General features: G+C 47.9%; 1 protein-coding gene across 2 annotated transcripts in view; it reads left to right on the top strand.

Annotated features, from left to right (window-relative positions):
• Positions 1-13,846, top strand: part of LOC8028938 — a 79,108-nt gene that overhangs the window by 46,959 nt on the left and 18,303 nt on the right. The window contains exons 5-6 of one of the 2 annotated variants that reach the window (XM_029983533.4): positions 883-1,102; positions 4,016-4,117. In XM_029983533.4, coding sequence (XP_029839393.2) covers positions 883-1,102; positions 4,016-4,117 — 322 coding nt within the window. The remainder of the gene's footprint in view (positions 1-882; positions 1,103-4,015; positions 4,118-13,846) is intronic. The other variant, XM_029983534.4, reaches the window with a different exon arrangement.

Here is a 13,846-nt window from a genome sequence, read left to right as displayed (position 1 = left end):
TTTAAAAAAACCGCGTTATACCCAGTCCTGCACTATAAGCGGTTACGTTGTAAGTGTTCTATACTGTACATTGTGTGCTTCTTCTTCGTCGTCGTCTGTTTTTCGCGCTGTTTTCTACGATGAATTCCCACCAACGCGCCCAACTATCCATTCTTCTATTACAGCTGGAAAGGTTGCCGCCATCTACGAGCGACAGCGGAAACCATACTGGTTGTGTGCTTGCCACTGTCGCTTATAGATGGCGGTAGATGTCCAGGTAGGTTTGTGTCGCACACACGGACACAATCCTGGAGAACCTAGCCCTTAACAGCTCCGCTGTAAAAACAATTTTATCCCACCGTAGACCTCGCCGTGGACCATATGGCTGTAGGGCATCTGTGACAAAAAAAAGAAAAAAAAAAAAAAAAAAAAAGGCAAAGGAGGGAATGGAACTTTGTTTTATGCACACATCCTTCCTGATTTCTCCGACCCAAAGGTCGGTAAATGTCCAGACCCATGAGGTCGCCGAACACCCGGTCACTCCTAAAATCTTGCAACCACGGTTTGTAAGTTAGAAGGTGGGACAAATACAGACCCGCTCAAATGCTGCGCACAAATGCTTGCGAAGCATTCCATTTCGAGCTGTGTGTCATCGTTGTGCCATCCACGATGACACCACTACGACACTGCTTGATGCGTTGATCCAGTTGTAGCACAAAATGAATATAGGATTTTTATCTTGTAGTCACGTAGCACACAAAGTGAAGATTTGGACGCTTGGTTATTGCAACACTTCAAAGAACCCTTTTCAAACTTCCAGAGCTTTCAGAGATATAAGGACCGTCTTTTTCCGGAAATATTTACTTAAAACGTGGCTTTCCTTCTTTCTGTTGACACCCGCAGACAGCAGAGAGGAGAGGGCGGAGGAGGGCAGCACGGTCCGGGAGAACTGGTCCGACTCGACGGACTCCCTGGACTCCGGACCGGACCGGAAGGGCAGCCGCGAAGCGGACGCGCGAGGGGTGGGAGCCGCCAGCCTCCGCAAGAAGTACCGGGACCTGAAGCACCGCTACGTCGATCGCACCGAGAGCCTGCTGCAGATGCTGGGGGACCTGAATGCCAAGTGAGTCGTCCAACGCGGAATTGCGAGGTTTCTGGGCGGCGTTCCTTGCACTGCATTGTGCCGTTCAATTTGCACTTTCGGTTTTCTGATGATACCCCTTCGAACGTGACCGGGCATGGCCGGTTCCCCGTTGACCTCTTTGAACCAGATTCCCCTGTTGCCAGACCTTCGATAAAAGTGGGGAACTAGCTGAATATCCCTGATTAACCCTTGTTGTTCCTTGTTGGGCGTACCCCGAAATTCTCTCACGAGTTACAGCCGCCGACCGATTATTCGGACGTCGCTGGGACCGAAAAAACGTCCGAATAGTAGAGCAGTCCGAAAAATCAGCAAATTCAAAAACTTGCCTTTATTACTTCCAAGAGTGCTTAAAAAAGCCGTAAATAGTGCCTTGTTTCAGGTTACGCCTGCGTTTCCGTTTGGCAACTTTCTGTTAGCTTGAGAATTGCTGCCTTCTTTTCTAGCGTTATGGTCGAGTAGCAGAACAACAGATGGGGCCATGACATCCAAGCCAGTGTTGTCCAAACGAGATCAGAGGTGCAAATCCACGAGCACAAAATGGTGACTGGTGACGCGAAAGAATGAAAAACAAATAAAAAATTATAATAATGATGATGATGACGTGCAGCTAAATGGGGAAAAAAGGGCTAGCATAGCGTCACCTAGCGGTAGGACTCGGGAGTGCTCAAGTAGCGCTGCCAAACCAAGCCAATCCACTGGCAGCCAACATAGAATTCAAAATGGCCGCTTCTCGATGGTGTTTTCTGCTGATCGCTCGGGACGATTTTGTCTGAATAATCAAACTTTTAGACTTCAGGCTGTCTGAAACATTGGTTGTGAATATGCACTATTTCTATGGGGTAAATCACGGTTCCGCCTTTAGGTCCGAAATATCGAACAAGTCCGAATTATCAGAGTCCAAAAAAACGGTCGGCGATTGTACTCAAATCGTGAGAGAGTGTTCACGATTTTCTTTGCCCAATCGCCTGCAAAGTTTGTGGAAAGTCGGTTGCTGTTAACCGAGGGAGGGGTCTGTACCGTAATATACCGAGTCACTGCCCACCCCCCTGCCGCCTGAAATTCAAAGTGGGGTGGGCCATGTCTCAAGGGGAAGCACAAAAAAAGTTTAAAAAAAAAGCTATAAAAATGCCCCTTTTTCTGCACTTACCTAGCGTGGCTGCACACGAGATACAATAAACTCGAAACTCAAATTAGTTTCATTGTTTTATACTACAAATGCTCATGGAAGAATGTTTTACTATCGCGAAGTCCATCGGTTGCATACGCGCGATGAAAACTGCCGATAGGCATACGGCTCAAACGCTTGTTCTGTAAATCCGCATTTCTAGCACCGCTATGTTCAATAGCAAAAAATACAGTTATCAGGAAATTAGAAAAACCAACCAGGCACAACGAGTGACCGAGCGGGCGAAAGAAGTGACAAAGAGTGATGCTGGGGAAGTGGATAAGCCGGCGATAGTGTTGGCAAGTACTTTGCCGTTGGTCAAAGTTAAATGCCTTGTCAATCACAAAAAAAAAAAAAAAAAAAATACTTGTGCAATTTTGTTTGCGCAAGTTTTTGTGCAAACAAAGTTGTTTGCACGCGAGCAGAGAGCAGCGGCGCAGCGGGAGCAGCGTCCATGTTCTGACGCTACTCACGGTACCTGCGGTCGATGCTGCCCATCTCCTGTCGGAATCAGGTGAAGGGAGGGATGGAGTCCGGAGAAGATCATCCCTTCAGGAGCCCCCGACGCATGCGCCTGCGGCGTTTGAACATGTGCGCCGTATAAGAAATTGGGAGTGTGTACCGAAAGTCGCTTGGATTTGCGAGGTTGAGAAAAGTGGCTGGCCCAGGTTCGAAAGCGTCAATGAATTCAACATTGGCTGTTTGACACTGTCCAACATTTTACAGAACAAGCAAGGTTTGCAGCCGTCGGCTTTTCTCTCGCGAGCATGCTTGCAGAGTTGGCACACTCTTCCCAGAGCTGCAGCAATCTCTACAGGGCCTCTAGACTCGTCAAACACAAAATTGGGGTCAAAGTTGACGGAGTGCATTCATTGGCCTGTCACGACGATGACTTTGCTCTTTTTTCGCCGACATCTAATTTATGTGCTTCACAAACTTTCGACTCCACCTTAGTGTTTGATGAGTTTAGGGCCCCTGGAGTGTGTGAAAACATGTTGGCAAAGCCGCCGAGGATAACTTTGATTCGTTCAGGCTTGTCAATGTGGACCTTCCTGTTATTGCTCCTGCCACGGACGCTGCGATCGTAGACCTTGAGTGCGGCCAGAGTGAACACGAAGGGACGTGGGAGAAACACCTTGGGAAACGCCGACTACTGCAGAAATGCGAAACATTGTATGGCTGCTTCGAAACAAAGTGGAGTGGAGTGGTGGTGACTGTGCTCTTGCAATGCCTAGAGCAGTTCAAGGAGAACTGATGCCCGGATGAAATGATCAACAAACTTCACTTAATCATTTTTTTTACTCCATAAAACTGTGGCAAGATGATCATAACCAAGGTTTGTTTGATTAAATTTGCGGTCAGAGTGCACCGTACTGTTCCCGTGTACCTTCAAGGCTGCTGGTACTGTTTTTTTGGCTCTATCACTTTTATTGAATGACTGCTTATATCAAACTTTTTTGCCGTCCCGTTGACTTCGTTATAACGAGGGATTACTGTATTATTAACCAGAATGTTCAAGTCAGCAACTAGCAGACATACAAGTTGCTTTCAATTGGTTTTAGTTTGAGAGTTTGCATGAACAAAGTTATGCTGAGTGTCATGTTGCTTTGCCTGCCTTTCTCCCTGTTGGTCTCTGCCCATGAGTGTATAGTGTTCCATATGCTTGTTGGATACGCGTGTGTGTGAACTGTGTGTGAATGTGTGGTGTGTTCTTTGCATGCATGTAGCACGGACAGGAAGGCAGAACGTTGTAGCCGAAAAGAGACTGATGCTTCCACGGATGCCTTTTGGCAGCACATCTCCACATGTCAGTCCACTTGTGTGACCAGGTGCGGAGGTTTCAATTCTGTCTCAACTAACTTTATAGGTCAACTAACTTTAGCATTTCATTGGCCAGCCTAACATGCTTGGCTTAGCCCCATGTCGGACAAGGCTCCTTACACGAGTTGTCCCGTATGGAGCATGGCACTCTGTATGGAAAATATACGGGGTATTTCTCGGAACGTATGCCAAATCGTTCTTGTGAAAAGTATGCATTGCACAGAAAAAAGGTTATTATCATATTGGTTTATGCCAAAGGGTTAATATGGGGCAATTTATATTGTTTGTTATGAATAGCTTATTTATTAATTTTGAGTAATTAACTTTTTAGCTAGTACATTTAAGTGTATGCAGTGATAAAAGTGCTGCACCATTTAAAGGGATACTTCAACGAAATTTGAAATATTCCCGTCGTGTTCAAAAATAGGTTGAATATGATCCACAATATCCGTAAATGACAATCGCACGTTTCTATTTTGATCCTGGTGGCTGTATTTTTCGTTATAAACGGCCCACTCTGGCAAGCGCTCAGAGAAGGCCCAGCTTAGAGCACGTGACATCCAACGCAATCGTGACGTAGGTCGTCTCAAGACGAGCAAAGCTACGGCGAGGCTGACGTCGAGAGGATTGCCTAGTCGCTCCAGCTACCGAAGCGGCTGCTTTTGTACGAATATTGAGTGACGAGTTAATCTTCTATAATCTTCTAGGGGGACAATAGCGACTTCTGCGACACACAAAAGGGATTCTCAGGAAGAGGGGAGTTCCTCCTTCCCCCCTTCTCTCGTCGTGGCCGGAGACGAGACAACCTCCGTCACTAGCTGTCAAGGTTCCTAGACGAGCATTACAAACGAGGCGTTAGCGACATCCACCAGGTGCTCTTTGCTAATCGTTTAATTCGTTTTAAAATTCCTTTTCAATACTTTTTTAACAAGATATTGGTATGTTCCATGCGATACTGCTCTTTTGAACACATATAGACCAAAAAATGAGCGCTGAAATTTCGTTGTAGTATCCCTTTAAGCCAAACTGTGCCATGAAGGAAAGTGTGCTACATCTTGCACCAATTGCACCACACCTGTGCAAACGTGGGCGAAGCATAAAATACAAATATTTTTTTTTCTCGGCCTTGATATTTAGAGAAGTAGAAGGAAAGGGAAATGGTACAAATATAAATATATATATACAACTAACAGAGAAGGTACAGGCAAACTTGAACTTTCAACATCTTGAACACCTCAAACGTGAAACAAGAAGTGGACAGCACACAAACACATACTTTTTGTTCCTAGTCTAGGGTGTTTAAGATGTTACATTGCCATGTGCATGACTGAGAAAGAACCTTTTTCGGTACATCTAGGAGATTCCAGTTTATTCTTTCCACCAAGTGTCAAAGATAAGGAGGCCAGAATGACTTTGTCAGTAAGCCTCGCCCTCGTTCACTCCTTCACTCCCCAGCATTCTAGCCGCAGTTTCGCCGACTCACTCAGATTCTCCCAATGATGAGGCACTTTATGTCTCGCACTAGCCAGCTGTTACACGGACTGGACTCGCGGTCGCTTGCTGCTGGCGGCGGCCATCTGCGTTCGTTGACGTTCACTGCTGCTTTCTTGATGTTTGTTCTTCCTTTTATTTCTGGAACAAGTTTGCTGATTAAACCGTTATTTTCCGTTCACGCTCGTCGACCCTTTTACATTTGTAACATTTCTGGTCAAGGTCATTCTGGCCTTCTTATCTTTTACACTTAGGGTAAGAATAAACATGAATCTTCTAGATGTATGAAGCGTTCCTTCTCAATTATGCACATGGCAATATATGTATTTTCCAGCATCTCTACTGATCATATATTTTGTTTCGTCTTACATCAAAGCACAGTCGAAGGCTCAGGCACACACAACCATGAATACACATATAAAAGCGCAAGTCACCGGACATTCAATGCACTTGATTGGTGAACATGTACAGGAAGGTGACGAATGCCACGATGTCGCATTTTGACGCCATTTAATTGGTCCTATTGGCTCGTAGCGTCGGCTGCACCTAAACTTGAGCTGAAGTGAAGTATAGAAATTGATCATCCTGATGGCCAGTTGATGTGCTGGACGGTCGATCGCCTACCAACATTGTCTAAATTTCCGCACAATGTCGGCACTGTTGCAAGCTAAAAGTTGCAATAAAAATTTGAAGATTAAAAGGATGGCGGCTACCGCAATAAGACAGAACCAGGTTTCTGTGCTCCTGATGAGATCGCACAATTATCTTATCTGCCACGTGCCTCCACGCCATGATTGCAGTGTACCGTGGCACCCTACGCCGCTCATGTCAGCCTTTGTTGCCTCTTACATGGGTCGAGGTTCACCGCTTTGCAGAAATGGACAAAAGACAAACAGGTCATACCAGACGGTACGACCAGACAGGTCACGCCAAACGTAGGAGGAGAAGGGAAAGTGAGACAACTTGCATTACTTTTTTGTACGTGTATATCTTGTGACCAAGATTCCTTCTTTGGCATCCTTTTTATAAAGCTAACAAAGGCAGGCTTGCCACTCCAGTTTAACCTATTTGAGTAAACTTTAGCCAGTGTCCTCTTTCCTAAAATTTTGTAGACAAAATTTCGAGCTCTCTGTTGTTCTCCAAAGCCTTTCCAAGTAAGCAACGACAAAACATGTGTCTTGTAGGCATTGGCAGAGTAGGGGATTTTTTTAGAGTGGGGCTGAGGCGTTGGGATGCCCATGACTTGAGGGGGGGGGGGGATCAAATGCAAGTTTATATTATAGGGTCGGCTAAATTCTGGGAAACTGAAACCCCAAAAGCCCCCCCCCCCCCCCTTCCCCTTCCCCCCTTCGGCTACACCACTGCACCTAGCAGTTGATCTTACGATGACAAACTCTTTGGTAACAATTGAAAACGGGTGTGTTGGTGGATAGATACGAATACATGAAAGGATCAAACATTGAGGACAGGGACGGACAAGGACTTCTTTCTTTGAGTAACAGCATAGAATGACACTAAATATATAAACCGCCCCTCAAAGGTTTTAATGTTCTCGAAGAAAGAGAAAAGAAATTTGGTGAAGGAAAGAGAAATTACTGTAAATTAAAAAGTCTAAAAAGCACTAACATCACGACTAGATATCATTAATCTAATCATCTCTGGTGTTAGGAATTTGGCCTCTGTCTTTTTCAGTGATAATGAAGGTGCAGGAATATTGTTGTTGATGGTCCCAAACGGAAATGTACGATACAATTAAAAGTTTTAAGAGCACTACCTGTTCAGAGCTTGTGTGCTCTGGGCGCGACGCGCCAGCCGGGCAGACGAAGCAGACGAGGGTTAGACGAAGCAGACCCACAACGTTTATTACCCTAGCATCAAGTGGCGAAAAGTACCCCGCGTCTCGCGGCGCACGCGCTTATCTAGATCACGATGCGCTCCTGGCGCCATCTCTTGGTCTCCCCTACATCTCCCCCAGGAGCTCGTTACTGCACTCTAGTTACACAGTTCGAAAGAAAGCGATGTTTACAAGTCCAACCGTCTTGGTGGCTTGATGGCACGTCCATAGCGTGATCTTGTAACACCTTGCGGGGAAGATGCACGATCCAGAGAGGGTGAAGAGCAGCCCGCAGTGGGCAACTCCCCAGGCTGACCTTCTTTGGGTGGTTGTCCTGGAGGCTCTTCGGCAGCAGGAAGCTCGACAGACTCCCTCGCAGTAACGGTCGGCGAGAAGGGCACCAGGTGCCGGCGGTTTCGCTGTAGAATTCCCTTGGGAGTCTCTACGACATACGACCGTGGTCGTTGGGCAGGGCTCAGGACGCGTGCTTGACAGCTGGCATCCGTGACCCAGACGCTGTCACCTGGCTTGAGAGGATTAAGAGAGCGAGCGTTGTGCCGGCGATTGAAGTCTCTCGCCTGCCGGACCTTATTCCTGGAGTCTTGAGCCCGGAACCTCTCGTGGCTTGGCTGAACTGGTGCGAGTCGCTGCGGCAGAGCAGGAAGACGCGTCTGTAACCGCCGACCCATCAGCAACATGGCAGGAGAGACTCCCGCGACGCCCGGAGTGTCCCGGTAGGTGAGAAGCGCTAGGTGTGGGTCTTCGGACTTGTACAAAAGATCCTTCACCGTGCGCACCATGCGCTCTACTGCGCCATTACTCTGCGGGTACCGAGGGCTACTGGTCTCATGCTCGAAACCGTATGACAGAGCAAAGTTTGCGAATTCCTGTGAAGCAAACGGCGGACCATTGTCTGTCCGTACAACGTCCGGTATCCCATGTCAGGAAAAGCACCTCTTGATAGCCGCGATAACCGCTGAGGCTGACGTAGAGCTCAAGGAGACGACTTCCACAAACCGAGAGTAATAGTCCACCATGAGAACATAATCACGGCCTTTCAGCTGAAACAAGTCAATGGCTAGGCGTTGCCATGGCCGATCTGGTGTAGGCGTTGACATCAAGGGCTCCGAGTGTACAACCCTTGTTTCCGCACACTTGTCACAGCTGGTGACCAAATGTTCGATGTGGCTGTTGCAGTTAGGCCACCAGACGCTTTCTCTGGCTCTCTCCTTACAGCGGCGAAGCCCTTGATGGCCGTCGTGCAGAAGGGCCAGGACGTTGCTACGCAGAGCAGCAGGAATAACGAGGCGGCAGTCCAGCAGAAGAAGGTCCTCCGAGACTGTCAACCTTCCTCTCTCTTTCCAATACGGCACCAAGTTGGGAGGCAGCTTCCTCTTGTCTGGCCATCCCTCTTGGCAGTAGCGGACGACGAGAGAACATTCTCCATCTTCAGCTTGTCGACGACGAACCTCTTCCAGCCTGTTAGCGAGGGGAGGTGGAAGACCTTTAAATATCTCGCTAGCGAAAATTTTGACGGAGAATACTGTAGAAGAAGACCGGACATCGCAAGGGGCATGCGACAGCGTGTCCGCCGTGGCAAGAAGTCTACCTGGTACGTGCCGAACGTCGAATTGGTAGCGCATCAGCTTTATGCGCATTCGCTGAATTCGCGGTGGCAGCAACTCCAGCTCCTTTTTTCCCAGCAGGGCGACGAGAGGCAGGTGATCTGATTCCACGGTAAAACTAAGCCCACGCAGATACTGGTCGAACCGAAGAACAGCCCAGGTCACGGCGAGAGCTTCCTTTTCTGTCTGACTGTAGCGTGCTTCAGTCGGAGTCAAGGACCTTGAAGCGAAGGCCACAGCACGACGAGCTCCGGACGGCTGATCTTGCAGCAGTACCGCTCCCAGGCCAAATGAGCTTGCATCTGCGGACAGTATCGTAGGATAGCGTGGATGGTACTTTGCCATGCAGGTTTCCGAGCTCAGCATAGCCTTCAACCGCTTGAACGCGTCATCTTGGCTTGCTCACCAGGACCATGCGCTTGACTTGTTGAGAAGTGAACGGATGGGGGCAGTTACGTCCGAAAGGTGCGGCAGGAAGCGTCCAATGTGGTTCACCATCCCCAGTAGTCGGCGAACGCCTGCAACGCCCGTTGGCGGAGGTAGCTCCCGAATGGCTCGAAGTTTGTCGGGATCCGGCGAGATACCATCTCCATCGACGACGACTCCGAGGAACTTGACCGAGGGAACCCGGAATTCACACTTCTGGTCATTGAGCTTTACCCCGGCTTGCTCAAGTCGTCGGAGTACCTCAGCAAGGCGTTGATCGTGCTGTTCAAGGTCTCTACCGTAAACAAGGACATCGTCGATCATATTCACGACGCCAGGCAACCCCTCCAGGACCCGTGACATTTGATGTTGAAAATATTCAGGTGCAGACGCCAGACCAAATGGCAGACGACGGTAGCAGTAGCGACCAAACGGAGTGATGAACGTCGTTAATTCTTCGCTTGCGTCGCTGAGCTTGATTTGGTGGAAACTGGAGGTCGCGTCGAGTTTTGAAAACACTGGCCTCGCCTAGCTGCCCCAGGATCTGGTCAACCGTCGGCAGGACGTATCGCTCCCGCTCGATGACTTGGTTTAACTTGGTCAGGTCGACGCACAGCCTGTACCCACCCGACGACTTGGGGACGACGACAAGTCCGGAGCACCATGCTGTCTGCTTGTCAACCCTTCTGATGACACCTTGAGCTTCCATGGCATCAAGTTCTCTCCTGACGACGTCGAAGAGCAGCAGCGGTATTCGTCTTGGAACGCTCAACGAGTACGGCTGAGCCCCTGACTTCAGACGAATGGTGTACTTTTCTTGGAGTTCGCCCAGTCCTTTAAAGATATGGGCGTCAGAATATGGAACACAGCTGACACGAGCGTCGAAAGACGGGACACGTCCATCCGTTTTTCCGGACTCGGCGGAGGTGGTGTTCACAAACTTGACCACGCCGAGAGCTTCTATCGCAGGTAACCCTAGAAGCGGTGTATTTTGAGCCCGCATGACGTAAAGCTGTTGGACGGTGCGCTTGTCCTTCCACGCCAGAGTAGCTTGGAAAGTGCCCAAAACAGGCAGTGGCTGGTTCCCCGGGCCGATAAGCTCTCCTTCCACTGCGTCGAGCTTGCGAGGAACGCCTGGAAGCGACGGCGGAACGACGGTGACGTCTGCTCCCGAGTCCACCTTGAACCTTGTCACGTGGCCGTTGACGCTTACTTCGACTTATCTTGCCCGTTGCGTATGAACAGAGCAGAGTTCGACGGAGCCCAACTTCTCCTTGCGCTTCTTCGCGCGACAAACTTCTGCAAAATGACCTTGCTTTTTACAGAAATTGCAAGTTGCCTTTCGTGCTGGACAATCCTTGCGGTCATGCGCAGAATGCCCACAATTGCCACAAACTGCGTTGTCCAAACGCTGCTGCCGGTTACGTGCGCGCGACGACGGAGCGGATGACACAGTCTTTTTCTTCGTTGCGTCGACGTTCAAGGCCGCTGCAGCTTGCGCCGAACGAGAAGCGTGCTCCCTCTCAGCATCATCGTGCTGGCGTGCTTGTAAAAGTGCTTCGTCAGCGGTGAGTCGTGTGGAACGGCACAGCTGGTCCGATAGCTTCTCGTCCAATAAGCCGACTACGAACTTGTCACGCACTAGGCGGTCTTCTATCTCGGGGCTGTTATAGTTGCAGCGTCTGATTAGGGTTCGAAGCTCTGTGAAAAACGCGTCGACTGTTTCCCCAGGCTGCTGAGTCCTGCGGTGAAATCTTCGGCTTTCGTAAATTTCGTTCGCTGGATGAACGAAGTGTTGAGTCAGCCTCTCCTTGACGGCGGCAAACGGTTGCGTCTCCGGGGTTGGCACGCCAAGCGAAGCTAGTACGGTACGAGCTTGCGGACCCATGCAATAAAGCAACGTTCTTACTTGCGTTTCGTCGCTTGCAGAACGTAGACCGGTGGCGAAGGCGTAGTCCTCGTAGGTTTGAATCCACGTTGTCCATTCGCCTGGGCTCGTGAAGACGAACGGCGACGGCGGTTGAAGCCCCGTGGCCCCGAGGTGGATGCTCTTTTCTTCGTCCGGCAAGGCGGTAGCGCTGACTACGAGCAGTTGTACCCCACTCCTGACACCATGTTCAGAGCTTGTGTGCTCTGGGCGCGACGCGCCAGCCGGGCAGACGAAGCAGGCGAGGGTAGACGAAGCAGACCCACAACGTTTATTACCCTAGCATCAAGTGGCGAAAAGTACCCCGCGGCTCGCGGCGCACGCGCTTATCTAGATCACGATGCGCTCCTGGCGCCATCTCTTGGTCTCCCCTACACTAGCGTCACAACCAAGTATCCGCAATCTAGTCATCTCTGGTATTAGGAATTCAACCTCTGTCTTTGTCAGTGATAATGAAGGTGCAGAAATGTTGTTGACAATCCCCATGGCAAATGATTCAATGATTTCTTTCCCAAATTTGTTTTTGTGCCCACCCAGTATTCTGGTATCAGAGAAATGAGGAGTACAGTCATTGCATGTGCAGCTGTGAACAACGATTGGGTGAAATGACTCATTTGAAGCCTTTGACACTTCCAAGATGTGTGCTCTGAGTCGATGGTTAAGGCATCTCCCAGTTTGTCCAATGTGCTGACTGCTGCAGCTTAGTGAAATTGCATAAACCTTCCTTCTTCGCACTCTAAAAACTTTTTGGTATGTTTAACATTGCACCCTCTTGAACTGTCGCTCTCATTTACCGTTTTGCTCATCTGCTTTAGGCGCATATTACAGGAAAAAATCTCATAGGTGTCGAACTTGGATACGACACATCTTAAACGGTGTGCGGAATTGTGCATGTAGGGAATCGCAGCAAAACACCCTTTCTTTTTGGCAACAGCTTGCAGAAGTTGTGGCCTGAGAATGAATCTCTGAAGGGAGGAGTGAAGTAGGTCCCCAGGAAAGCCTGCTTTTTTCAACCCCATATTGCAACTTGAGGCTACTTTCGGAGAAATGCGTATGTGACTTGGAGAATGAGGACTTGAAAAGTGACCTTACTATGCCATACTTAACTGACTTGGAATGAGCTCTGTTGAAAGGGAGGACTGGCTTCTCTGATCTCTGCTTGAAGGCCCAACAAAGACCTGAGGAATGAGAATGTAACCGTAAATCCAGGAATTGTAATCCTTCCTTTGAAGAATTGTCCCACATGAAAGTTAGTGCACAGTCTTTGAAAACTTCAAAGATGTTGTCAGTGGACACAACGTCTGGATAAATGAAGTAATCATTGGCATACCTAAACACTAGGCAGCCTTGAAAAGACGTGTCCAACCGATTGTTGATAGCCCTGGCAACAAAAAGAAGGAAATATTTTACTAAGGACAGGTGCGAGCAAGAGCCTATACACACTCCCTTCTTTTGTCTGTAAATTTTTCTTCATATTCTACTAAAGTGGATTGCAAATAAATGTTTCTTAGGTTGATGAAGCCCTCAACTGAAACCCCCAAGAAATTTGGGGTTTCAGTTGCAAATTTCAAGTTCATGAATCATATTAGTCACAGAGTCTAAGATGAGTTTTGGTTCTAGGTTGTAATACATATCTTTAATATTGAAAAGCATATGGTTGAATGTGGAATGAAAATAAAATGAAGCGAATTGAAGCGGTAGACTAATTCAAAGGAGTTTTGGACTCTGAAAGACTCAGGGAGGATGATATTAGACAAATGTTTCCGTAGGCAACGACGCAGAGGCTTTTACCAAGACCCGATTTCTGAAATTGTGCTCCTGAGGGGAACTCCATCTTTATAAGTCTTCGCAGTAAATTTTTTTATATTTTGTGTCATTTTACGTTGTTGCTCAATGAAAGAAGTCCTGTTTCCGTCCTTGTCCTCGATGTTTTATCCTTTCATGTATTCAGAAACTCTTTAGGCGTAACTAATATTTCGAGATATCCGACTTGGAGTCGGAAGCAATACTCTATGTGGCATACTGTCTGTTTGGCTTTCTGTATTCCATTTGACAGAAAGACACAAAACTTATCAAATAGTGCTAGGCAAGATTACTCTTTTAGCTGGCACACGGGTATATTCTTTTGCATTATTTTTTTCAGATGGAGATTACTGATGTAAAGTAAAACTCATTTCTTTATTGCAGAATCATTCCTATGCGAACAGTAATTGATTGGAATAACCTGGGATATCCGATAATAATATCTAGCATATCACATTCATATTTTTTAATATTTTTGCATATTCTTGTTTTTGCTCATAATGCTCACACTTTATTATTCTGACATTTTTTTGTATTTCTACGCGCTCCTGCCTACCCTTCCCCATGAAATGGCCTCCTTTAGGAATATTCCGAATAGAATAAACGAACGAATAAATATGGATAGAACCCC

Source organism: Ixodes scapularis, unplaced genomic scaffold (genome assembly GCF_016920785.2).
Source record: "Ixodes scapularis isolate PalLabHiFi unplaced genomic scaffold, ASM1692078v2 PGA_scaffold2__306_contigs__length_199485367, whole genome shotgun sequence".
In the NCBI taxonomy this organism is placed as follows: Eukaryota; Metazoa; Arthropoda; class Arachnida; order Ixodida; family Ixodidae; genus Ixodes; species Ixodes scapularis.
This window is presented reverse-complemented; position numbering and strand designations above follow the sequence as displayed.